The sequence below is a fragment of the Leguminivora glycinivorella genome, chromosome 7 (genome assembly GCF_023078275.1).
Source record: "Leguminivora glycinivorella isolate SPB_JAAS2020 chromosome 7, LegGlyc_1.1, whole genome shotgun sequence".
NCBI classification, from domain to species: Eukaryota; Metazoa; Arthropoda; class Insecta; order Lepidoptera; family Tortricidae; genus Leguminivora; species Leguminivora glycinivorella.
In genome coordinates, this window is record NC_062977.1 from 4,245,068 (window position 1) to 4,270,595 (window position 25,528).

At 36.9% G+C, this 25,528-nt stretch overlaps 4 protein-coding genes across 4 annotated transcripts in view; 3 read left to right on the plus strand and 1 right to left on the minus strand.

Annotated features, from left to right (window-relative positions):
* LOC125228001 (NADPH oxidase 4-like) overlaps nt 1–5,150 on the plus strand; it is a gene marked incomplete at its 5' end in the record, with an annotated part of 47,441 nt that extends 42,291 nt beyond the window's left edge. Inside the window, 3 exons of the mRNA XM_048132438.1 lie at nt 3,782–3,904; nt 4,452–4,892; nt 4,993–5,150. Coding sequence (XP_047988395.1) covers nt 3,782–3,904; nt 4,452–4,892; nt 4,993–5,113 — 685 coding nt within the window. The remainder of the gene's footprint in view (nt 1–3,781; nt 3,905–4,451; nt 4,893–4,992) is intronic.
* A 274-nt stretch (nt 5,151–5,424) lies between these two features.
* Nucleotides 5,425–7,141, plus strand: LOC125227852 (odorant receptor 30a-like). The gene is made up of 5 exons (XM_048132230.1): nt 5,425–6,137; nt 6,213–6,312; nt 6,492–6,599; nt 6,710–6,865; nt 7,088–7,141. Exons 1-5 carry the CDS (start codon nt 5,425–5,427, stop codon nt 7,139–7,141), a joined length of 1,131 nt encoding a protein of 376 aa, XP_047988187.1.
* Nucleotides 7,142–10,340: 3,199 nt separating this feature from the next.
* On the plus strand, nt 10,341–20,101 carry LOC125227854 (15-hydroxyprostaglandin dehydrogenase [NAD(+)]-like). Its single transcript, XM_048132232.1, has 5 exons — nt 10,341–10,517; nt 15,648–15,887; nt 16,460–16,633; nt 16,934–17,091; nt 19,577–20,101. Exons 1-5 carry the CDS (start codon nt 10,356–10,358, stop codon nt 19,719–19,721), a joined length of 879 nt encoding a protein of 292 aa, XP_047988189.1. The 5' UTR covers nt 10,341–10,355; the 3' UTR covers nt 19,722–20,101.
* A 607-nt stretch (nt 20,102–20,708) lies between these two features.
* On the minus strand, nt 20,709–24,290 carry LOC125227860 (vesicle transport protein SEC20). Its single transcript, XM_048132240.1, has 5 exons — nt 24,036–24,290; nt 23,681–23,853; nt 23,446–23,603; nt 22,582–22,685; nt 20,709–21,515 (listed from the first exon to the last, which is right to left on the minus strand). The coding sequence occupies exons 1-5, from the start codon at nt 24,180–24,182 to the stop codon at nt 21,351–21,353; spliced, it is 747 nt and encodes a 248-aa protein (XP_047988197.1). The 5' UTR covers nt 24,183–24,290; the 3' UTR covers nt 20,709–21,350.
* Between the last annotated feature and the right edge of the window lie 1,238 nt (nt 24,291–25,528).

Below are 25,528 nucleotides of genomic sequence, written 5' to 3' on the forward strand. Positions count from 1 at the left end.
CCGAATTAAGGTGTTCATAAAAATGCTAATGACAGCGCTGTCACCCCAAACTGTCAGTTTGACATAAATTATGACGTACAGACGTATTGTTGCTGCGTTTCGTTAATGCTGGGGTGTTCAGGCTTATTTTTCTGTTTAAGATTTCTTGCTGTTCTGTTTAAATATTAATTCATGTACTTTTATTTTTTCTCTTTGTATCTATTTTAGCAACCGGCGAGCAATTGAGGTGTGTTGTAGGTTTCTTTTGTGTATTTTTACTAGCATAGCTGAATATATCTGTTACATATTATTGTATTTGTATTATATTTTGAATAATATATATAACGTATTTTTATTTTTTATTTATAATATATAATGGTACTCACGATGTCCAGTTTGTCCGATGCTTCTAATGCCAGTTTAGATAGTGAATTCTTCTCACTTTCATCTTCAAGTCTATATGACTCCTTGAGTGACGTGTCTGACGTGCCTGAGCTATGTGAGCGATTGCATTGTACTTTTGACTCGTCAGTGAAAAACTTCAACGTGGTCCATATAAATGCACAGAGTATACCAGCGCACTACACCGATTTACTAACTGCCTTCAGTGATAATAAAAATATACACGCAATACTCATTTCGGAGTCTTGGCTTAAACCCACGCTTCCGTCTACTTTGTATCCTTTGCCCGGGTACTGCTTGATTCGCAATGACAGGACTGGTTCTAGTAATGGCAGATCAGAAGTTCGCGGGGGCGGTGTTGCCATTTACATAAAAAGTAATCTCGCTTGTCAAGTGGTTTCTCATTCTCCTTCTCTTAGTGTCTACTCCAATTCATGTCCAGAATATCTTTTCTTAGAGGTTGTCCTGCACCATTCAAAAGTTCTGCTTGGTGTTTTTTATAGTCCCTCTTTAAATGTTGACTACTTTGACATATTGCAAAATAACCTTATGGATCTTGAGCCCCGATTCGATCACACAATTATCATGGGTGATTTCAACACTTGTCTCCTCAAATCTGATCTTCGCTCATCTAAGCTTTATTCTCTTGCTACCTCATTAAACCTTCATGTTTTACCTCTCAATGCCACACATTTTCCTCACAATGGTCCCCCTTCCCTTTTAGATCTCATCCTAACTACTTCTCCAGATTTGGTATCATCCCATGGTCAGTTTAATGCTGCTGGTTTTTCCAATCATGACTTGATTTATGCCTCATTTAATATTCGTCCACCAAAAAAAAAACATAAAGTAGTGATGCGTAGGAATTTGCGCGATATAGATCTGCAAGCACTGCATAGTGATTTCTCACAGGCTGATTGGCAAAGTGTTGAACTTGTTAACGATATTAATTTAAAGGTAGAGAACTTCAATAGAATATTGCTTGCCATTTTTGACAAACATGCTCCGTTAAAACCAACTCGAGTGAAACACTATCCTGCGCCGTGGCTCTCTCCGGATATTAAGCAACTCATGGCGAAACGCGATCGAGCACGTATAAAGCTGCGCCATGATCCATCAGACGGTAATCGTGAACATTATATCTCACTCCGTAACCGCTGCAATAAAATGTGTAGGGATGCGAGGCGCCGTTATATCCATAATTCGATCGAGGACTGTCCACCGGCGAAGCTATGGAAATTTTTAAAGTCGCTCGGAGTGGGTAGAAACCAACCAGCTTGCTTAGGTGAGGTTGATGTAGATGGTATAAATAAACATTTTAGTTCTTCTACAGTTCCTCTTGATCCATTGACTAAACTGTCTACATTATCACACTTGGCCAACACAGTACGCTCTAACCTACCTACTTTTGAGTTTAGTAAAATTTCGCCTCAAGAGACTCTCTCCATTATCAAATCTATAAAGTCCAAAGCCGTCGGTGAAGATGATCTCAGCGTGGACATGCTCATGCTTGCAGCGGACTTTATTCCTCCTATCCTTTCTGATATTATTAATTTTTCTTTGTTATCAGGTACTTTTCCTTCGGCGTGGAAACATGCACACGTGATTCCTCTTCCTAAAACTTCCAATCCTATCTCTTTCTCACAGTATCGCCCCATCTCAATTCTCCCAGTTTTATCCAAAGTCATAGAGCATCACGTAAACTGTCAACTTCTCTCACACCTTAATAAAAACTCCTTATTTAATGCCTTCCAATCCGGATTCCGCCCCGGACATAGCACTGTGACCGCGCTGGTCAAAGTCACCGACGACATTCGCCTTAATATTGAAAACAGGAAACTTACCATCTTGATTCTTCTGGATTTCAGTAGCGCATTTAATACAGTGGACTTTGATATTTTACTTGGCATCCTACAATCCTTAAACTTTTCACATATCAGCCTTACTTGGTTCCGCGACTACTTGTTTGGAAGGCGACAGAGAATTAAACTAGATGAAAGGTTTTCTGATTGGTGTGAACTCTCCGCTGGTGTTCCACAGGGGGGCGTGCTTTCTCCTCTGCTGTTTTCTATGTTTATAAACGGTATCACGACCTCCCTTAGATCCTCTTATCATCTTTACGCGGATGACTTACAGATTTACGCAGCGGCTGGCATTGATGATGTACGTTCCCTTGTCAGGCAAATGAATGAGGATCTTGAGTCGATACGCATTTGGGCATGTAATTATGGTTTGAAAGTGAATGCACAGAAATCACAAGCAATTATTGTTGGTAGCCCTTATTATATTAGAGAGCTTTCGGAAATGGTGGTACCCGACATTCTTTTTGATGGTATTCCCATCGCTTTCTCCTCTACTGTTAGGAATTTGGGTATCACCATGGATAGGACGCTCTCATGGGCTGCGCATACGGCTGAGGTGAGTAAAAGGGTGTTTGCTTCTCTCCACTCTTTAAAACGACTCCAAAACTTTCTCCCATTTCACACCAAGGTGACGCTTGCACGATCCCTTTTGTTACCACTTTTAGATTACTGTGACATTGCATTTTTGGACCTGAGGGAGGAACTGCTTGATAAGCTAGAGCGCCTACAAAATGTATGCATCCGCTACATTTTTGGTTTACGGAAGTATGACCATATCTCTGAGTTCCGTTCTCAGCTTGGTTGGCTACCGATTCGTCGGCGTAGGGACGTGCACATTTTGACATTGCTTTTCAATGTCCTGTTTAATCCAGCCTCTCCTCCATATCTCTCCGAGAGATTTACATACCTGGCAGTTGGTAGTAGTCATCGCTTGAGATCTAGTGCAAACCTGACTCTTGCTGTACCGTCTAACAAGACCCGGACATACTCGGAGTCGTTCACAGTGCGCGCTGTACAATTATGGAACAAATTGCCGTTGTCTATTAGACAGTCCCAATCGGTAGCATCACTCAAGAGGAATTTGCATAAGTTATGGCTATCTAATGACTTGTGTACTGGTTGAGTACTAATTATTTAATTTAATTATGATATTGTATATATTTGTATTTATGTATGTATATATATATATATATATATATATATATTTGTTTAAATATAAGGTATATATGTATATTTATGTATTTGTATATATTGGTATAATAGGCTGCATGTTCTAATTATTACTGGGGTAATAATTGAATTGAACTATTTTTTCTTTCTGTACAGTGTTCGTTTGTCTATCATGTTTTTATTACTTTTTTCCTCTCAATTAGCTCAAAGGTTGACTGGAAGAGATCCCTTATAGGGATAAGTTCGCCTTTGTACACCATAACTATACTGTATTTCTATGTCCTAACTTGTCTTATGTACAATAAAGTGTTTACATACATACATACATACATACATATTTTGACTAAATTGTAACTATCTTATTGCAGTATCCTGGTGGACGGTCCGTTCTCATCTCCTATAGAATCAGCTCGGAGAAGACGGGTGGCGGTGTGCGTGGCGGCGGGCGTCGGCATCACCCCATTCGTGTCGCTGTTGCACAACATGCTGCTGTAAGTTTCTTACTGCAGTCCCATAGTCTCCTAAGACTTGTCTCCAGTTCACTCTCAGTTCTTGCCTCTAAAGGAAGTGGCCCGAAGACGAGTGAAATCACTTTCCCTTCGTATCGCTGTTGCATCACATTATGCTGTAAGCTTCTTATTGAAGTCTTTTAGTGGACGGTCCGTTCTCTTCTCCTATAGAAGTGGCCCGGAGACCATGTGTGGCGTCACTCCTTTCGATGCGCTTTTGCATCACATGCTGATGTAAGTCTTATCTTATTGCAGTCTCATAACATCCGTTCTAATCTCTGGTGACACACTGGCAACTAGTATCGTACCAGATATAGGCGTGGTTTATATTTCGCGACACGAGGCTACTTATTTCAGTGCCCTATAAAATTTGCTACAGCTTATCAAGTAGCTACCTTCTCATATTGCGTGACTCAGACTCTTTATCAACATTAACATCATAAGTCTAGGCGCAGAATATAAATTCCTACCATTCCATATTTTGAATTCGGATACTAAAGTTATCTATTTTCAATGTTCTTTGTTTCAGAAATCCAACAAGTCGCTTACCCGGGCGAATCCACTTACTATGGATAGTCAGACACGAAAAAGAACTGACTTGGCTCACAGAACTCGCTACCAAAACCCTCATAGAACTCAGAAACGCTAACAAACCTGATCGGCTGCACCTACAACTCTACGTTACGAGTACAATTCAAAAACCAACGGATTTTATTACCAACAAAAATCAAATTTCAACGCACGTTGTACTCGTCGACGAAAAAGGCTCTCTTACTCGTGAAGTTATTAATGAAAAATCAACTCTTCTCACCCCGAATAGAAAAAGACGAGATTATTTAAATTATGATATGAAAGGAGTGAGTGAAGATTATCGTATAGCAAAAGAGTTCCCCCAATTGGCATGTCGGGTGCGGAGAGGCAGGCCTCATTGGGATCAACTGTTTGATTCTTGGGTGCATCTATACCCCGAGTAAGTCTATTTTATTTATTATCGTTACAAATACACTACAATCTCTATACCATGTAAAATGCGCTATTAAGAATTGAAAAAATGTTGTCTTTTTTTACAGGGATCACCTTAACTTATATTGCTGTGGACCAAAGAAATTAGTAAAATTGTTAAGAAACAAATGTAAACAGATCTCAAGAGGCAAAACAAAATTTACATTCGTACACGAAGGATTCTCTTGATAAGTATTGTGCTTACATTTGTATTAAAATTGTTTAATGAAAACAGATTTCTTTTTTCTTTTTTACCTATTACCTAATAAAATCAACCAATACTAAAGTTTTCCAATTGCACACTTATGTGGAACAGTAATAAGATGACCTTGATGAGCTTTTGCAAAATTACACCAGTTAATGTCTGTGTAGCATTATGCTAACTACCTAGTCCATTAAACTTAGTAAAAGTCAAATTAAAACTTTCACTAACTATATCACTGACATTTTGCATTCAAATTATTGAATCATTTCAATCTACAACTTAAAATGCTTTCAAGATGTTCGGTTCACTTTTAGAGTTGAGCGATAACTTCTTTGCTTATAATTTAAAATATTTGTTTTTTGTTGGATTATGGCCGGACGATCCTTGGGCCAAGGAGAACCCAACTCTGTACAAAATGTACGAAATAACTACACACATACTGTCAGTTATTTTCTTGATCACTACCGGCATCGGGACCTACCAAATAAAGGACGACGTAGTTCTGCTCATGACCAATTTGGACAAGTGTTTGGTAGCGTACAATTTTGTCGCGAAAGTAGCCATTTTCGTTTCCAAACGCAGGCAAGTTGAGATTCTTATTTCGGAGATTGTTAATTCTGGCGATCAGATAGCTGAAGAACGTAAAAAGATGATGTTGACGATGATCGTAGTTATAACTGGATTTTGTACATCTATAGTGGCTGCATTTAGTGCTTTAGCTTTGTATCACAACGAATTATCTGTGGAGGCTTGGATGCCTTTTGACCCGATGGAAAGCAAGATGAACTTGTTGACGGCATCTCAACTGTTGGCTATAACCATTGTGGTCCCGGTGATTTGGCGAGCTATAGCTATGCAAGGGATCGTTTGCAGCATAATTATGTACTTGTGCGATCAGCTGGTTGAATTGCAAGAAAGGATCAGGTCGCTGGAGCTCAGTTCCATGACTGAAAGAGCTGTGAGAGAGGAATTTAAGGATATTGTTAAAAAACATGTTCGGTTGATGGGGTAAGCTGTTTTACTTCAGACTCATGATAGACACACATAATAAACTTGTAAATCTATGAATTGCAAATTTTGCAGGTACAGTCAAGATATGAATAAAATATTCGAAGAGTATTTCTTGATCCAGAACTTAGCAGTCACTTTAGAATTATGTCTCAATGCTCTGATGGCCACAATGGTAGGTCCCATCAAAGAGATAACGAAATAAAATATTAGTAAATTAGAAAAAAGAGATCATCTTAGCTGTGCTGTGTATAATTTGGCAACGCAGTCTTAAATGGTTGTCTTATAATATGAGACAAAGGGTACCTTTCATTTCGGCTCATATTTTAAACATACGCAATTGTATTATTTCAGGTTGGTTTCGAGCAAAAAACTCTGTTGGTTACTTTCTTTGCCTTTTTATGTGTCGCGTTGATGAATGCATACATTTATTGCTATTTGGGTAATGAGATGATTATTCAGGTTGGTACTTTCTTTCTCTATGGTGTGTCGAACTACTTGACCACTTTGGCTGCTACAATGTATTTGATACCGACAGTACAAGAATCTCCGTATCTTTGATTTCATTGTAGAGTGGAAATATTGCTTTGGCGGCATACGAGTCTTCGTGGATATCTTGGCCACTGGACTTGCAGAAAGATCTGGTGATTCTCCTGAGAGTAGCCCAGAAACCGCTGTATTTGAGTGCTGGAGGCATGGTCGCCATGTCTATACAGACTTACAGCCAGGTGACTAACGCAATCAGTATTAGCTTAGGTACATTCGCTTGTTAAACACAAGCCCCCAAAAAAAGGTCGATAATATACGAAGTAAAATATTGTTTGGTATGTGTACCTACGTTTCGAATATATTACCAAAATTGTGATCATGATCATAGATAATTCGGGTCTTACTGTGCATACTTTCAAATTATATCAACTTACGAAATAACTTAAATATTTTGTTTTCAGACGCTGTATAATGGCTACTCAATTTTTGCCGTATTAAACGACGTCGTCGCTTAAGCGGATAAAACTTCTAGAATGTAGTTGCAATTTAGAGTAAAACTGGTTTAGTTCATTATTTGAAAATAAATAATCAGTATTAACATTTATATATTTTGTTTATTATATAATTGCCGCCGTGGTTTTCAATTTGGTCCTGCTCACCTCATCTCTCTTAATAGAGAGGATGGATTTAACTTTATCGTCAACTTGGGGCCGTGAACCAGAAATCAGTGAAAGTATCAATAAAATGTGTAGTGGCTGAATTCAAATTCTACCCTCGCGGTCTACCCCAGACTTTTTTTGGGGTAGGTACAGCTAGCTACATAAATGTAAATATGCCTGGGACTTAACTAGGAAAAGACTTGTTTAGTTGTTTTGATTTTCTTTAAATAACCAGTTAGCACAATGAATAATACAATTGCTTAAGAAAATAAGTACGAAAGAACACAATGTCTGTTCAAACTTGAACTTTAACTTCAAAGTGCTGTGGATGTCATAATCTACCTTCTACTTATGAGCAGTCATAAAGAGGGTCAGCAGAAACGATCAGTTTTAATTGACCCTGTACCTACTGCGTACTTTTAATTTCAACTGCACTTCATAGCAATGATCGAAGGACAGTGAAAATCTTTGTTTTAGCTTGAGCACAATTGCTTTGTTATGACTTTAAGGCTGTTATTTTTAAGTCGGTCCAACTCTCGTCTGCGGGTAACAGATTTAAATGGTAAATACTCGCTTGCGAGTTTAATTACAATATATCATTTGATGGGTCGGCTCAATTGGATGTAAGGTCAGGAATCCGCAATGTACGAGTAATTAAAATTGCACATGGGTTCAGGTGCCGTATTAATTGGCCCATAAGGATACCTACACAAGACATTTTTGTTCAGAAGACCACATCGGTTGACTACGTACCCACTTTGTTAGTATATGACTACAATTATACCTAGCCTACAATCTGACCCCTTTCAAATGAGACTGCCTTAACCACTGGACCTAGTAACTAGACTTGGAAATTTTGTGAAAAACAACAACACAACAGCGTAAATATTAGGGTGGGTCACTCATGTATGGAGAAAAAAAAGTATTATATTTTCATTAGGCACAGTAAACAGTATTTCAAATTATTTTGCAATTGGAATTAATCTTCTGCCTCCGGATCCACTTTGAAGTTTTCATATATTTTTTTGTACATTTTGTGTGGTGTGCGGAGTATACGAGTATGTATGTATTGTCTTTTAATTTGAAATTTTACTATTAATATATACCATTATTGGCATCGTAATAGCATGCTAAAGGTTCAAAGAAAATAAATGAAGAAAAAAACCTCAAAAATTTAAACCTTTTTTACACCCTACTCCATACAAAATACAAAAACTTCAACTGAAATCTGGAGGCAAAAAATAAACATAAAAAATTAAAAAAAAATTGTACACTAATTAATTACAAAATGGCATCTTTTTGTGACTGTGCCCCCTAAGAAAATAAAAAATGTAAAAATGACCCACCCTAGTAAATATAACACACTCTATCAAAAACTTATTGTAATAAAATACTATCGGGCGTATTCACAATCACAATGAAGTCGAATAAAAAGGATACAATTTCAAGCGAATGTCGGGAGTACAAGGCTCTTCCGAATGACCCTGCTATGTATAATGCTATGTTCTTGCAATGTCCTGACATTAGGCCGAGTTTCACGCCGCGCGCCGTACGGATGTTTAATCCATGTTGCGTTATCTTATGATATTTACTTTGTAATTAGTATGTACGTATTTTCGGATCCACTTAATATTTTTAATCGAGTTATAGAAGTTCAAATAGAATAAATAAAATATGTTTATAAAAGAAAACTATAGTTAGCTTATACATTATAATATATTGTTACGACTCTTGTGACTTACGAGGCTTGAATATTTAGAATATCACTAGCTTTTGCCCGCGGCTTCGCTCACGTTAGAAAGAGACAAAAAGTAGCCTATGTTACTCTCCATCCCTTCAACTATCTCCACCTAAAAACCACATCGATTCGTCGCTCCGTTTCGCCGTGAAAGACGGACAAACAAACAGACGCACACACTTTCCCATTTATAATATTAGTATGGATATATAACTTGCAATAATATTTTGTGATTTATTTTTGTACAAACAATTATTAAATAAAAATCAATTAGGTGGCTCCGACTTAACATGGCACTGCCTGGCTGAGCTAGCGCTAGTCTTCCGTCAGGACCATGACATGAGAGTGAGCAGACGTTTCTGCTTGTTAAAAATAAATTTAGTATGGGTTAGCACATTGTTACTGGTGAATTCTCAATATAACTTGAGACTCCAGTGCCGTTACAAGATGTAATAGTCTGTCGGTAGATGGCGCTAGACGTCACCCCAAGACGTGTGTACATAAGGAAAGGCATGGAAAGATTTGCGATGTCCGGCGTGGCTTCCGTAGCTCAATTGGTTAAGAGCCTTGCACGGATTGCAAATGATGCGGGTTCAAGTCCCGCCGGAAGCGTAAAAAATTTTTTTTCCATTTTTTCCTTTAATATAAAAACACTTAGAAAGTCAAATTTTAACTTGTCATGATATGATGACATTGATCTGATGACACTATCTACATAGATACACAATTTTGAAATTCAAAACAGTAGACAATAGTAGAGTCAACTTTAAGTTTGTCATCAGATAATGAGTTGATGACTTGACAAGCTAAAATTGCATCAGATGATCTTTCACTTGTTATTAACGACATACATAACGTAATACCTATAATTGTAATAAAACATACATAGGTACCTACTCATTTTGAATTACCTATTTTTACGTGCTTCCTAAATTTACTTAGAGACCTTTATCAGAATTATACATACCTACTATGTATTTACTTTATAAAGAGCCAAGATTTGCGTACAAATGCATCTCTCAATAGCAAAATTGACAGTCAAAATAAATTTTTAGGAAAATTTCGTTGTGCTTTTTTTTTTAATACTAAATCGGTGGTAAACAAGCATACGGTCCGCTTGATGGAAAGCGGTCACCGTCACCTGCAACTGCAACTCAAGGAGTATAGGCAGAATAAAACTTCCAAGCTTTATTTCGGAAAAAAATTGGAAAAAGTCGCAAAAAGCGTCAGTTCATCATGCGATTCGTGCGTAAATAAAAGTTTCCATATTAATCCGACTCGCACTTGCCCGACCTTATCAATCGGATGATTGTGCGAAATTAGATTGCAAAAATGTTGGATGTCTTCGCGCATTCAGCAGCCGTTCGCGGAGCGGCGCGTACGCACGCAAGCAGCATGGCGCACGATTTGAACGGCAAGGTCGCGCTTGTGACGGGCGCCGCTAACGGCGTGGGCGCAGGGATTGTGAAGCTGCTGCTGGCTGAAGGAGCGAAGGTGAGGAGATGGAGACATTTACTAATGGGGTTGAAATAGACATGCACGTCTCACGTCACGTCATGTCGTTAGTTTTGAATATTTAACAAAATATTTTTTTGAAGAAATATTAAGATGATAAGATGATAAGATGATAAGATAAGATGATAAGATGCTTTATTTGTTAACATGAGTAAATTAAAATTATGATGTTGTATACAGGGTAATAGTCCTTCATGATATGCCTCTCGGCGTACAAATGCTTATTCTACTTATAATACATCTATAACTCTATATAGTACCTATACAGCAGTCTAGCTTTTACGCATGCCTTAAAATTAATTTACAAATATAATATAAATTATACATTTGACTTAAAAGCTAACATCATTAACAAAATCATTTACATTATAATAACATTTCTTTAATAATAAATTCTTTAAATGTCGCTTGAATAAATTAATACTACTATCCCTAATTTCCTTTGGTATCTTATTATATATTCTAGGTGCTGTACCAAGTATGCTTTTCCTCAACAAGGCAGTATTAGCAAGTTGATTATGAATTCTGCTGTTATCTCGTTCTCTTAAAGAGGCACACACCGAGTTTTGCCTCTGAAATATGTCAGGGTTATTTTTGACAAATAAAGCTACTTCGTAGATATAAATGGAGGGAAATGTCAAAATATTATATTTTGCAAAATACGGTCTACTACTATCTAGCGTTTTCAGTCCAAACATTGCTCTAATACATCTCTTTTGAGATTTCAGAACACATTCTCGGTCGGTACTATTCCCCCAAAAGATAACCCCATACCTCAAAACAGATGCTACTAACGCATGATATGCTGATATGACTACCTCTATGTTTACTATTTGTCTCAACTGGTTAAGTGCATATGCTGATGTTGCTAGTTTTGAGCAAATAAATTGTACGTGACTTTTCCAGTTCAGACTTTTGTCAATGTGCACTCCCAAAAAATTTATATTTTCTGATTCATCCAATTTGCAGTTTTCGTATGAAATATGAATGCTTGGTATGTTAGGTTTGCGTTGACTAAAATGCACTACCTTCGTTTTAGTTAGATTTACTTTAAGATTATTATTTTCTAACCATTGGATGATAGTACTTACTGCTAAATTGATATCGGTTTTATATGTCGTTCTATCTTTACATTCTATAATTACTGTACTGTCATCAGCAAATAGAGTCATTGGATAATCTACTATTTTCGGTAGGTCGTTAATATAAATGATAAATAACAAAGGACCGAGCACAGACCCTTGTGGTACTCCATACTTAATAATGCGGCTCTCAGAAAGGAAAGAAGTCTCTTTTTTAGATTTTTGATCTAGCCTAGTTATTTCTACATATTGATGTCTATTGGTCAAATAAGATTGTAGTAATTGAAGAATATTCCCTCGAATTCCATAATTATTTAATTTATTAAGAAGGAGGTTATGGTCAACAAAGTCAAACGCCTGGGTCATATCCATGAAAACACTACAAACTGGCCTTCTTTTGTCCATGTTTTCTGTGACGATTCTGAGCAGATTAAATATTGCCATTGTTGTGGATCTCTCTTTACGGAATCCTTGTTGTTCTTTTGTTAATATACTTTTACTTTCCAAATACCTGTACAGTTCTTTGTGGATATATTTTTCAAATATTTTTGCAAATATTGACAAGAGGGCTATAGGCCTATATGATTTTACGTCTTCTTTATCATCTTTCTTAAACATTGGCTTTACAATGCTTGTCTTGAGAACATCAGGGAAAACACCTTCACTTATACAGATATTAATAAGATAACTTAAATGTGGCGAAATACAATCTGCCACATGTTTAATTACTATCGTTGATACATCATCGTGCCCTACACTTTTCTTATTCTTTAATTCTCTTATGATTTTGTATATATCCATTGGAGTACTTGGTAACATAAACATAGATGCCAATCTGTTACTAATAAGGTTGTGGTTGGTCTTACTACCGCTATTTACAGTTGCCTTTTCAGTATAATAACTATTGAATGCATTTGCTATGTCTTTTGGATCACATATGACAGAGTTTTCATATTTTACCTTTTTAATATAATCCTTAGGGCGGTTAAGCTTTGATTTATTTATAACTTGCCATGCCGTTTTAGTTTTGTTGTCAGACGCAAGAATTGTTTTTGTATTGTGCATGCGTTGAGACAATTTAGTGATCGCTTTCAATTTGGTGGAATAGTTTTTTAATTTTATTTTATTTTCCACCGAAGAATTAGTCCTGTATTCCCATAAAAGCTTTCTTTTGGTTTTACAACATTGTTTGATGCCTTGTGTGATCCATGCAGGCCGTTTTGTACTTCTTATAGTAATTGTATTCAGAGGGAATTAGAAAGATTAAGCATAAGCTTCGTGTGTTTTAGTCCTATAAAATTATTTGGAACGCAAATAACTTCTAAATTAAAAGCGTTTTGTTTCATTAAGTATATATCGCAGTTAGCAAAAAGCAACAAAAACTTAGGGCCAAAGCCGGATAGATGGAATCTCAAGAAAGAGGGTTATCAATAGGTACGTCTGTTTTTTTTTATGTTTATACCTCGATATTTAACAATCCAACTTCCTAATATCGGAATGATAAAATAATAAATAATAATTTTTAAGAAAAAAAAACCGCCTTCCTTTGGGGTTTTGGTGATGAATACTTTCAAATGTTGGATTATGTTATCAATTCGTCTGTATATTTTTTAATGTTTGTTATTCGATATCTCCGTCATTTCTGAACCAATTTTGAAATTTGGATGATTCTGAAGTACTTACAGATGATAATGATTATCAAAACGGAACTCTAACCAGGGGCGGCTCACTCTTCATCAGCAGTTCCACTGCACCAAATGTCACTGTTCTGGACGTAAGTGCATGCTGTTCTTATCAAAATACCAAAGTCACTATAAGTGTGCCGTTCAGATTTGAGGAGTTCCGTTCTGACCATCATCAGCAGTTCCACTGCACCAAATGTCACTGTTCTGGACGTAAGTGTAAGCTGTTCTTATAAAAATACCAAAGTCACTATAAGTGTGCCGTTCAGATTTGAGGAGTTCCATTCTGACCATCATCAGGAGTTCCACTGCACCAAATGTCACTGTTCCGTACGTAAATGCATGCTGTTCCTTTAAAAACACAAAAATCACCATATGTATGCCTTTCAGATTTGAGGAGTTCCCTCGATTTCTCCAGGATCCCATCATCAGCACTGGGTTCTGAGAAAAATGGGACCAATCTGTATGCATATACATTCAATCAAAAAAAAATTTTCAAAATCGGTCCAGTAACGACGGAGATATCGAGGAACAAACATTAAAAAAAAAAAAAAAAAAACAAAAAAAAAATACAGACGAATTGAGAACCCCTTCCTTTGAGATTTGGAAGGCGGTTAAAAACAGGAAGACCAAGACCACATACCTCTTCCAGAAGCAACTGCTCAGGAATAAATTTATGTACCTTGCTACGAAATACCTACGTACTAGGGATTGCAATTGCTGGATCCAGCATCCAGCAATCCAGCTGGATCCAGCGCATTTTTCGGTCTGCTGGATCCAGCAGCCAGCGCTGGATCCAGCGCTGCGGATCCGCAAATAAAAAAATGTGCAATAAAATGCGTAATTAACTTCAATAAACTTATTTTCCGTCATGTTTAAAACGGTTCCGCGTTCCCGCGCGTAGCCCGTGGCCGCTTAGCACAAAATAATTCTATTTCGCTACAATTGTGAGTTTTTTTTTTCAAAAACGTAAGTAGTTTGAAACTGTATTATAACTACTGAAGATCTCAAAATGTATTTATAGTATTTAATTATTTACTGTTACCGCAAAATTTCTTTTAAGTGTCAACTTATGTTTAGATCAGAATATTGATTGATGTTTGTCTACGTATAATGTACCTACATAGAGGTTTATTTTTCATAAATATTAAGTAAGTTAAACTAAGTACTAGTAAGTAAATTAGTAATTTTCAATGTGAACTAGTGAATGCCCAAATGTTGTGCCAAAAAAGCAGGCCATGTCTGGTTGATAGCATTATTTATGTACAATACTTATTGTAGTACCTTCACTTCATCGTTGTTACACTTTTAATCACATTTTTTATTTATGTAGATTGCTATAAGGATTAAAAATGGTTACAAAAAGTAATGCCAACTTTTTACAAATAAATTTTAACTTTTCTTCCCTGTTAGGAGGGAGCAAAGTAGCAGTTTTCTGTTCACGGACAATGGTGGCAGTATAATCATATATGACAGAGTCCAGTTAGGGGCGACGACGAGCGAAACGAAGAGGAGCGTGTTAGGTTTACCGTGAGCAAACCGGAAAAAACTTTTGAAATGTAATAACAATAAATTAAACAATATTCTTGTAAAAAAAGAAAGTAGGTAAGTATTTAAAAAAAATATACGTAAGTAAAATACGTAATTGCATCCCTGTCAATAAATTTACTTCATATTTATCGAAATACGCCATAGATATTGTCGGTCTTCAATAAAACATTTGGTATATACAATAAACAACTAGTTAACGTCAAGTAAAACAGTAGATGACATGAAAGTTTGGTTTTTAAAAAAAGGCCTTTTGAAAAACCCTAAAAACGGTCAAACTTTAAATTGGTAGATAAATGCAAGGTTGACTAATTAAAAAAAAATAAAACAATATGATAATTTGGGAAATGAACATTCGGCGGAATAAAATTCCGCGAAACGTGCGTTGGGAAGTGATATTCGGTCGTACAATTTTCGGAGATAAATAAGAGAACCGTTTTAAGTTTTTTTTTTAATAAATTATGATTACAAAAGTGCGCGTTTTCATCCTTCCTTTCACTATTTCAAATAATTTTAGTAATAACAGCCCTATAGTAGAGAAAAATGAAAATTTTTTTTGGCATTTTTTCTACTTGCTGGATCCGCGCTGGATCCAGCTGGATTGGCGCCGATCCAGCAAAAATCCAGCTGGATTGAAAACACTGCTGGATTGCAATCCCTACTACGTACCTACTATTAAGTAGTATTTACATTTCGAAAATCGATGTATAACACACTTTTTAGTAAAGTTCAAGTAATCGCTACGTTACTTGAACTTTACCGTTAATTCAACTACATATTAGGTACTTGACTTGCAGCACGTCGCCATTCTCGACATCGATGAAACCAAAGGGACCGAGTTCCAAAACGAGTTAAACGCAGAATACGGCGCCAACAAGAGCAAGTTCTACCAGTGTGACGTCACGAACGACGATCAGCTGTTCGAGGCGTTTCAGTCCGTCGTGGGAGGCCACGGGGGCTTAGACTTGGTAGTCAACAATGCTGGTATCATGAACGATGCCCCGCATGTGTATAAGAAAGAAATTTCGGTTAATGTGGTAAGTCCATGCGCTTGTAATTCATATTTCGAATTATTCCACTTACGTCACCTGCCAATTAGGTTAGATTTTATTTTTTCATACATCAAAATTCTAGAAATTCCATATAGGTCAGAAAATCAAAACCGCTGACGTAAGTGGAATATTTTAATGCCATTTTCGTCAGGTCCAATTAGGACAGAAATTTTTATTCCACTTATGTCAGTTTCCAGTTAGGACAGATATTTCTTATTCCAGCTACGTCTGATTACAGTTCTATTAGGCCCACTTGCACCAACCACTTAACTCAGGGTTAGTGGGCTGTCATCTGTCAAATTCCATATAAAATGGTAGGTTAACCCTCGGGTTAACTCTTCTTTTTCGTTGGTGCAAGTGGCCCTTAGAGAATCACATTGCCGATGGTCCCGGGTTCGAATCCCGGTAAGGGCATTTATTTGTGTGATGAACACGGATATTTGTTCCTGAGTCATGGATGTTTTCTATGTACGAGTATATACGTATGTATGTATATATATTACTATCATATCATATCGCTGTAGTTATTAAGTATTTCATAATATATATTTTTTCAGACTGCTCTGATCACCAGCACATTAAAAGCCCTAGAGCTGATGCGCACAGACGAAGGTGGTAAAGGAGGCACCGTCATCAACATAGCTTCAGTCGCCGGCCTTTGCCAGTTTTCCTTAATGCCCATCTACTGGGCCACCAAGGCGGCTGTTATCCAGTTCAGCAACTGTATTGGTGTAGGTATTTTTCAAAGTAGTTATTAAAGTAACTGTATAACTTTGTTACTGCAGTGGGTGCGTCGTGATCATCACTCATATCTCATGTTCTCTATTCGGTCTTCACCTTGACTAGGCGAGGGTTTGAGGATACCATAAACTCGCTGAAATCGTTCAGTTGAAAGATAGCGCAAGTCTTTGCTCCGCTTAGATGTTCCTTTTGCATAGGTAGTTTGTGATTTCCTCGATCTACGTAATTTTTATGCTCCCTGCCAAAACTACTTAGTTGCACTAGTAACACTGACGTAATAACAATTTCAGAAAGAGGACTACTACGAGAAGACTGGCGTCCGCGTGCTAGCAGTTTGTTTTGGAGCCACCGAAACCAGTCTCATCAGCAGCCAGAAGCTGGGATCGCTTGACAAAAATGTGGCCAGCGAAAACCTCGAGAGCCAAATTTACAAATTCTATGTACAAAGGTATGTACTTACCTACAGTTGCGAAGGCACGTGGTGGAGTGACGCTGGTTATCAGAAAGACGCGCAATCTTTATCAATGCACGAACGAACGAATTCTCGCTCAGAACTGTTCAGGGTGCGTAGCCGAATGGCACAAACGCTCACGCAACGAAACGCTCGTAGATATCTATCTCTATCGCTCTTGCGTATTGGCGCGAGACCGACGACCTTTCGCGTCGGAGAAATGCCATTCGGCTACGGCACCTGGGTGGCTAGCCGAATGGCACAATCGCTCACGAAACGCTCACGAAACGAAGCGCTAGTAGATATCTATCTCTATCGCGCTTGCGTATTGGCGCGACAGAGCCAGCGGCGTATCGCTTTCGTTTTCGAAAATGAAACGTAGTCCGGCTCTGTCGTGCCAATACGCAAGGGCGATAGGGATAGATATCTACTAGCGTTTCGTTTCGTGACCGTTTGTGCCATTCGGCTACGCACCCAGAACACTAAGTGAAAACGCAGCTAGACAGCCGTTGTGACTAGTTTTACTCCATAATCATTAACATAGATAATTAAAAAAAAAACCGCCGCTTTTGGGGTTCTGGTGAAAGGTAGGTACTTGCGAATGTTGGATTATGTAGAAATGAGTACCTAGGTAATTTTTAAAACTGCTTTTAATATAAATCTTTGATTATTTGAAGGAAATAGTTATTTGTTATACAAGGGGGCAAAGTTGTATTTTAACGCCGAGTGTGGAATTGAAAAACGAGCAAGTGAAAGGATTTTATAGTTGAACCACGAGCGAAGCCAGTGGTTCGAGAATAGAATCCTGAACTTGCGAGTTTTTTAACTCACGAGAAGTAAAATACATTTGCACCCGAGTGTAACACAAAACTTTTCCCCTCACTATAGCGAGGAAACTACATCGCAAAAAATGCGTGTATCACTGCTTCCAGTAGTTGTACAGGTGGTAAATCATCTTTATTACTAGATTCACCTACTTTTATCAATTTTAAAGCAGTTAATTTGATTTTATTCAAGGTCAAATTACTTTACCCACTAGTGGATAAAATGCGTTTTTACCCGCTGGTAATAAAGGACAAAACACGTGTTTCCGAGCTAGTGAGGGGAAAAACAAATTTAATGAATATAAGTATACCGTTAAGGTTTGAGGAGTTTCCTTAAATCCTCATAAATCCGATATCCGATTACATATAAGAAATCGAGTTTCACAGAATTTGACTTGAAAACTCTATTGAGTTTTCAAGTCAAATTCTGTGAAACTCGATTTGTTGTAAGCATAACAAAGAGAACAAATCTCCTAACAAATAAATGTCACCATTCTGAACTTAAATGCATGACGTTATTATAAAAATACGAAAGTCACTATAAGTGTGCCGTTCAGATTTGAGGAGTTCCGTTCTGATCATCATCAGATGTTCCACTGCACCAAATGTCACTGTTCTGAAAGTAAACGCAAGCTGTTCTTATAAATATACCAAAGTCATTATAAGCGTGCCGTTTAGATTTAAGGAGTTCCGTTCTGATCTTCATCAGCAGTTCCACTGCACCAAATGTCACTGTTCTGGACGTAAGTGCATATGCTATTCTTATAAAAATACCAAAGTCACTATGAGTGTGCCGTTCAGATTTGAGGAGTTCCGTTCTGATTCTGACCATCATCAGTCGTTCGGCCGCACAACAATGTGGTTCGTCAAGGGAGAATCCTCCATTTACGGCGCCCTAGCAACAGCACCCTTATTAGTGTTGGTATATGTTGGCAATGTGGTGCAACTTTCCACTTAATCTGAATTACAAATCTAGATTTTCAATAGCTGGATTCATTCCCGACTCCTCTCGCCATTTTGTGATATGTGCGCGCCCACGCAATGTAGGTATATTTTTTTTGTATGGATCCACATTCTCGATTTTGGCGCCTAGAGCGGCCGCTCCACTCGCTCTACCCTTAATCCGGCCCTGTGTATGCCTTTCAGATTTGAGGAGTTCCCTCGATTTCTCCAGGATCCCATCATCAGAACTGGGTTCTGATAAAAATGGGACCAATCTGTATGCACATTTGATCAACAAAAAAAAATTCAATTGATAGAGATATCGTGGAACAAACATAAAAAATAAAAATAAAAAAAATACAGACGAATTGAGAACCACCTTCCTTGAGATTTGGGTGCGGCGGTTAAAAAGCCGGGAAAACGAGGGCGAGACCTAGCGAATAAGCACTACTTACACTCAAACGTAACCTAATGTGACGCCCTAACGGAATATAACCATAGTGTTCTAATCACGGGTTACGTTGGTCTGGTAATAGAGCGATTAGTTCCGCATACGTAATGCAAAATTACTTAGGTCTATGACACGTGTTTTCTGGCCTGTCTCGAGGTCGTACATTGGATCACGAGTCACGAGTGATCCTTGGACACTGAAAAGTAAGAGGGGACCCATGTTTACTTACTGTTTATTTTTTATTTGTATGTCTATCTCTTTACAGAATGGAATCAGCAGCCCAGGGGGTGATCGATTCTTACAAGATTGGCTCCAGTGGAAGCACCTGGATCGTAACTCGCGACCTTCCGGCCAAGGACATCACGGACAACGTTGATAGGGCCTATGAGATCTTGGGTGAACATATGTAACCACGTACAGATATAAGTAGTGCATAGGATAGTTATCCATCGTAATTTCTCGGAAACATTGATAGTTGTCGTGCTCGTTCGGAACCGAGACTGACTGAAATAACATGACACGTTCGTGAGTTTCCATGAAAATCCGAAAGAAACACATTTCGCATTAACATCTGTATGTACAGCGATCTGCAAAATTGCATGGACACATTAGTGTACGAATGAAACACATTCAGCGACCATGCACTTGTACCTATAGATAGAACTGTACATATAGACAATGTTTTCCAATTCTAGAAAATTCGGGAAATTAAGATGAAAGCAGCATAAGGAGGTTGCAGGGTTTTACATTAGTATTAAATTAAGTATCTAAATAAATAGTTTTAGGTAAATGCTAGTTTTATTTCAGGTTAAAAGTACCTATTTTCAATTCCAGACAGGTACCTTTAAAATTCTTATGTGTTTTAACGATTTTATATTTGCCGTTGTTTAATGTAACTTTTAATTAAACCGTACCTACTTAAAATTTAAATATATTAGAGATGGGCCGAATATTCGGTAAATATTCGGTATTCGGCATATTCGGCAAGCTTTTAATTGTTCGTATTCGGCCGAATTATTCGGTTGCATTGCCGAATATTTACCGAATAAACAAAGTAAATAACTATTGAAGATCTTACGTATTCCAGTGGATAATAAGCTCCTTTTTTAGTGGCTTTTTAAGGAACTGCTAAAAAAAGAGAAACCTATGCGTCAAAATATAAATACAATTGTTTTAAAAAAAGTAAAAAACCGTAGTTCAAGAGTTGAGAAAAATTCAGAGTTGTTTTAACTAAGTTTTAGTCTAAAATATATATATGTATGCACCTACTTGAACATTTGACGTCCCTCCGTAGTTCTGACGAGCTTGTAATTATTCGAACAGCACCATTAGCGTGTTGATTAGGTAAGTAGGTAAATAATTACCTCTATTTGATATCTTAAAAATTAAAACAAAAGTCCTTTAAAACGTACTGTATTTAAATGACCTATATTTACAAAATATTTACAAATAAATTGCAAAACTTAGGCATAATAATCATTACAAATTAAAATAGCAGTCCATCATACATAATAAATAATTCAACAAATGCTGGAAAATACATGAGCACACAAAAAATATTTTCAAAGATACAGTCGCACGTCGGGATCCATACAGTCATAGACAAATAAAACAATAACTAACGTTAGGATATTTTTTTTACAATGAACGGGCCTACTCATGACCACAGACTAGTCGAAGCGAAAACGAGACCTACGATGGTGCGAGTTCGCCCAGAAGGTGCCTGTTCACCCTGATATAATATATGTATTTATGTATTAACCCAAGTTTTTAAGAACGAATATTATTATTTATTCTGCATTTTTAATCTATGTAAGTGATATATGCAGTTTTATACTACTTACTTACTTTTGATTTCGTCAGCTAAACGGAAAAAAGTGGCTACATATCCCCTTAAGGTAAATAGGCATAAAATAACCAAAATTTAACTATGTGATGTGACTAATAACACAACAAGTTTAGTATATTGGATTGTACAGAAATAATCGATAATTTGTCTATAAAAGTATAGTATCAAATTAAGTCATTCAATATTTAAACTAAAACAGTCTCTTCTGAACGATGTAAAGACACACAGCCAGGAAAAATAGGAATGCAAAGAACATTATGAGTTTGTCTGTGAACTCCCGGCGACCGTACTTCTTCAACAGTTTGCTGGATTCTGATATAGATCCTGCCGTGTTCTGGAGCTCTGATTGTGTTCCCTGTAAGTATACAATTGAATGATAGTATCAAGAATATCATCACTACAACGTGTTCATTGATTTCCGTTAACTGTAAGGGAAAGTTCTTTAGGTGAAATACAATTAATTTCTCTAAGGGCCACTTGCACCAACAAAAATGGAGGGTTAACCCTCCATTTTATATGGAATTTGACAGATGACAGCCCACTAACTCTGAGTTAAGTGGTTGCTGCAAGTGGGCCTAAGAGACTAGTGTCTGAACTCTTGCTATAATCGAGTTATTAAAAAATTAAATTTACTCTAAAACAAATTATTATTGTTTATGAATAAATAAATGAAATAAATGAAAATTCAAATATTTTCTATGAAATATTTTCTATGGCTCAATAATTGTAGTTACGGGCTATATTAACTTGTTAGAGTATTATTTATTATGACATGTGACGTCAGTTACTTCATACTTTAACTTGAATGTTATTCGTAAAGATTTCTCATACTGATTAATTAATTTATTAATTTTAAAATAATTTATTTTGAATTTAACAAGAAGTGATAATATAATAATAGGTGGTTCCTGATTATGAACCTAACAACGTGTCGAATTTAACGGATGTTGCGAACGCAACCTTTTATTTGTATACTTATCGCTCGGCTAGTTCCGTAAGATTTATCTAGAGCCAATAGGAGCGCACCACATACGAATAATCGCGGCCAATGAGGCACCTAAAACTTAACCAACGTTTTTAACAGCTCAAATCTTGCAAATCACTCTTTCATCATCTTCGCTACCTTAAACACCACTTCCATACTTAACCGTTTTAGTCAAGTCACCCTTGTAAACCAGCACCTATTTAAAATATATTATAATCTACTTATATTGAAGTTTTTATAAGTCGTCGGCTCCTGATCCTGCACGGCGGCTACAACGGACAACAAAAGATTGATTTTCTTCCTTGTTCATAAAGTACGCTTTATAATTATTATTACGATTGATCGGCGTATTTTTACTATTGTTTAACAGAACTTTAACATGTAGTTATCCACAAAAGAGCTTACTACTATATGGGGTATTAATAACTGCACTTACATGCACAGTAGAACTGGATGAAACTAAACTGTCTAGTGTATTCTGACTCCTCTGTGTAGTGTCAGCTAACTGTCTGCTGATTTGTAGCAGCTGTTCTGTCACTCCTGAAAAACAAAATGGAGAGGAAATGGTAAGAAAAGGCAATTGAAATGTGACTATCTGGGTCATCATCCATGCTCCTTGCGTTATCCCGGCATTTGCCACGGCTCATGGGAGCCTGGGGTCCGCTTTGACAACTAAATGACCACCACCATTACCATTACCATGTTACATTTTCTTATTTGTGACTTTATCTGGGTAAAGGACCTTATTGTCGATGGCGCTTACGTTCCGCGGCGTCGTATTTGTACGCGAACATCGCTCATAACGCCGTAAGCGCCATCGATAATAAGGTCCCTTTGCCCAGATAATGTCACAAATAAGAAAATGTAACATGGTAATGGTAATTATTAGTGTCATTGAAAAGAGAGACATGAACAGGACAAATATATAAATAATAAAGCTTTGCTCGACCCTTTTCATTATTTTTTCACTATGACATATTTTTTTTAAATAGAATGGTTGAAGTTAGTGTAATAAGGTGCAGATTCATTATTCTAATTACAGTAATAGTTTGTTATATTTTATTTAAAATATATGTGCAGTTTAAAATTAAGTTATTATTGTACATTGCTTTAAATATTTTCTAACCCTCCCTGTGGCCCTTTAACTGTTTACAAAATTATTCGAACCGTTTGTACCACCATGGTTGCAACAAATAATTACTACGGTTTTTAAGCCCCCAGGCTAAAAGGTGACCAAATAAATATAAAAGGTTACATAGCCCCAAGAGAGTAAAGAAAAATGTTTTCGTGTGACACTTACCTGAAGATTTTTCAAGCAATGCATCACGGTCAACTTTTTTCTTTCTGTTTCTGAGAGCCGATTCATCTCCTTCTGGTGGCTTGAGCAGTTCCTCCCGCTGAGCCTTCTCTATCGCAAACATGCTAGAGATGTTCGCATCTTTGAACTCTTTTAGAAGGCTGCAATAGGTGGTATATGTAAAATTTAATTAGCAAGTTATGATACTTATGATACATGTGTAAGTACAAATACGTACATAGCCAATTGTTGCCTCTGAGAAACTAGTTCCGCAGCATATTTTTCATCGGAAGCCTCCTTCCCATATAATTCCATATTCTCTATTTCATCTCTTAACAGATTTATCTTTGCTCGACCCTTTTCATTGAGCTCACTCAACGCTTCCATGGATTCTCTACATTCTAAAATATCCTGAAATTACAAAACAAAAAGAAAGGTAATAAATTATCAAATTTCATTAAGGTGAATAAACATTCAAATATGTAAGTTTCCATGCAATCACAATGTAATGAAAATGGAAGGCATAAATTTTAGCGATGCAAATTATTTCTTGAGGTAGTGATTGTGATATTGTTGTTAAAGTAACTTATTACCTGGATTGTAGCTTTGACTTGAAAGTGGTACTTGGCCAACTTCTTTACAAAATTTTGAAAAACCACGTCAGGGTTATCTATCTTAGAGAATAATTTTTGATAGCTATCGATGCTGCTTAAATCAGGTTTGATATTCATTTTGTGCATCTCATTTAATAAATAATTACTTTTTAATGTTATAATTTGTAAGCCCAATCCAATCTCAGTCCATTGGTCCAATACTACAAAAATCACACGTCAATATATTGAACTGTCAGCAATGACAACATCAATCTGTCATTACTGTCAAGTCTAGTGTCATTTCTTATATGTAGGGTTACGTTCAGAAATAATGTTGTAAGCGGTTTTTATACTAAAAATTGGTTGTCTGTAAAGTCGGTTTACGGACGGTAGTTTAACGTGATAACGTCAAACATTACAGTAGTATTGAGTAGTATAGACAGGGGCGGTCAGAGTATAGCAAAAGGGGCCCGATTCTGGGGCTTTTTTCACGGTTTTTTGTTCTTATTTGAAAGAATGCATTAAAATAAGCATCTTTTATAAATTAATTTTTTTTAAAACCTACTAATTTAGGAGTTAGAGTGGTGCAAAGTTGCAAAATTTTCCCGTAGCATTACTAAGGCGCCAGAGACAGAAAGCGATATCGACGGAGCCCCGCTTAGGCGGGGCTCCTATTCTGTGCAGTTTGGCCTTCGGCCGTTTGAAGATACCTAACGAACCTAACCTATACCTATATAAAAGTCGTCATTTTGTATCCTAGACCGTTTGCGAGACACGCGTTAATTTTATTAAAGTGCTAGTGCCATTTATTAATCTTAGAACCCTAATATCTCAGTTAATATTAATGGAAAAGAAAAAGTTTATATAACAAAACATCCTTATTTAAACGTGTTCGGCTCCCCACAGACAGTCTTAAAAATTCATAATCTTAAAAAAAAACTTGTATGCAATCTGACAGTTCAGATCTGTCAGTGTCTTGTCAGTGTCAGTTTGAACTGTCAGATTGCATACAAGTTTTTTTAAGATTATGAATTTTTAAGACTGTCTGTGGGGAGCCTTCTATATGATTTATCAATAATTAACATAGGTTATATTGGTAAAAAAAAAAATCATCGTAAATTTTCTAAGTCTCTGGCGCCTTAGTAAATACTATGGGAAAATTCGCAACTTCGTACTGCTCTAACTCCTAAATAAGTAGGTTTTTCAAACAACTTCATTCTATAAAAAACCGGCCAAGTGCGAGTCGGTGCTTATTTTAATGCAATCTTTCATGTTTTTAAATTACAAACACTCAAAAATAATAAATGAAAATTTTTCACAAAATTTTTGTAAGTCCTAAAATCGGGCCCCTTTTGCTTATACCCCAACGGTCCATACACAAACCACTTGCTCTCGCTTGCGGGCCTTGCGGAACGGGACAATGACGTCATCCTATATTCTGTGCAGTTTCTGTAATAAGCGGGGCTCCGTTGATATCGTTTTCTGTCTCTGGC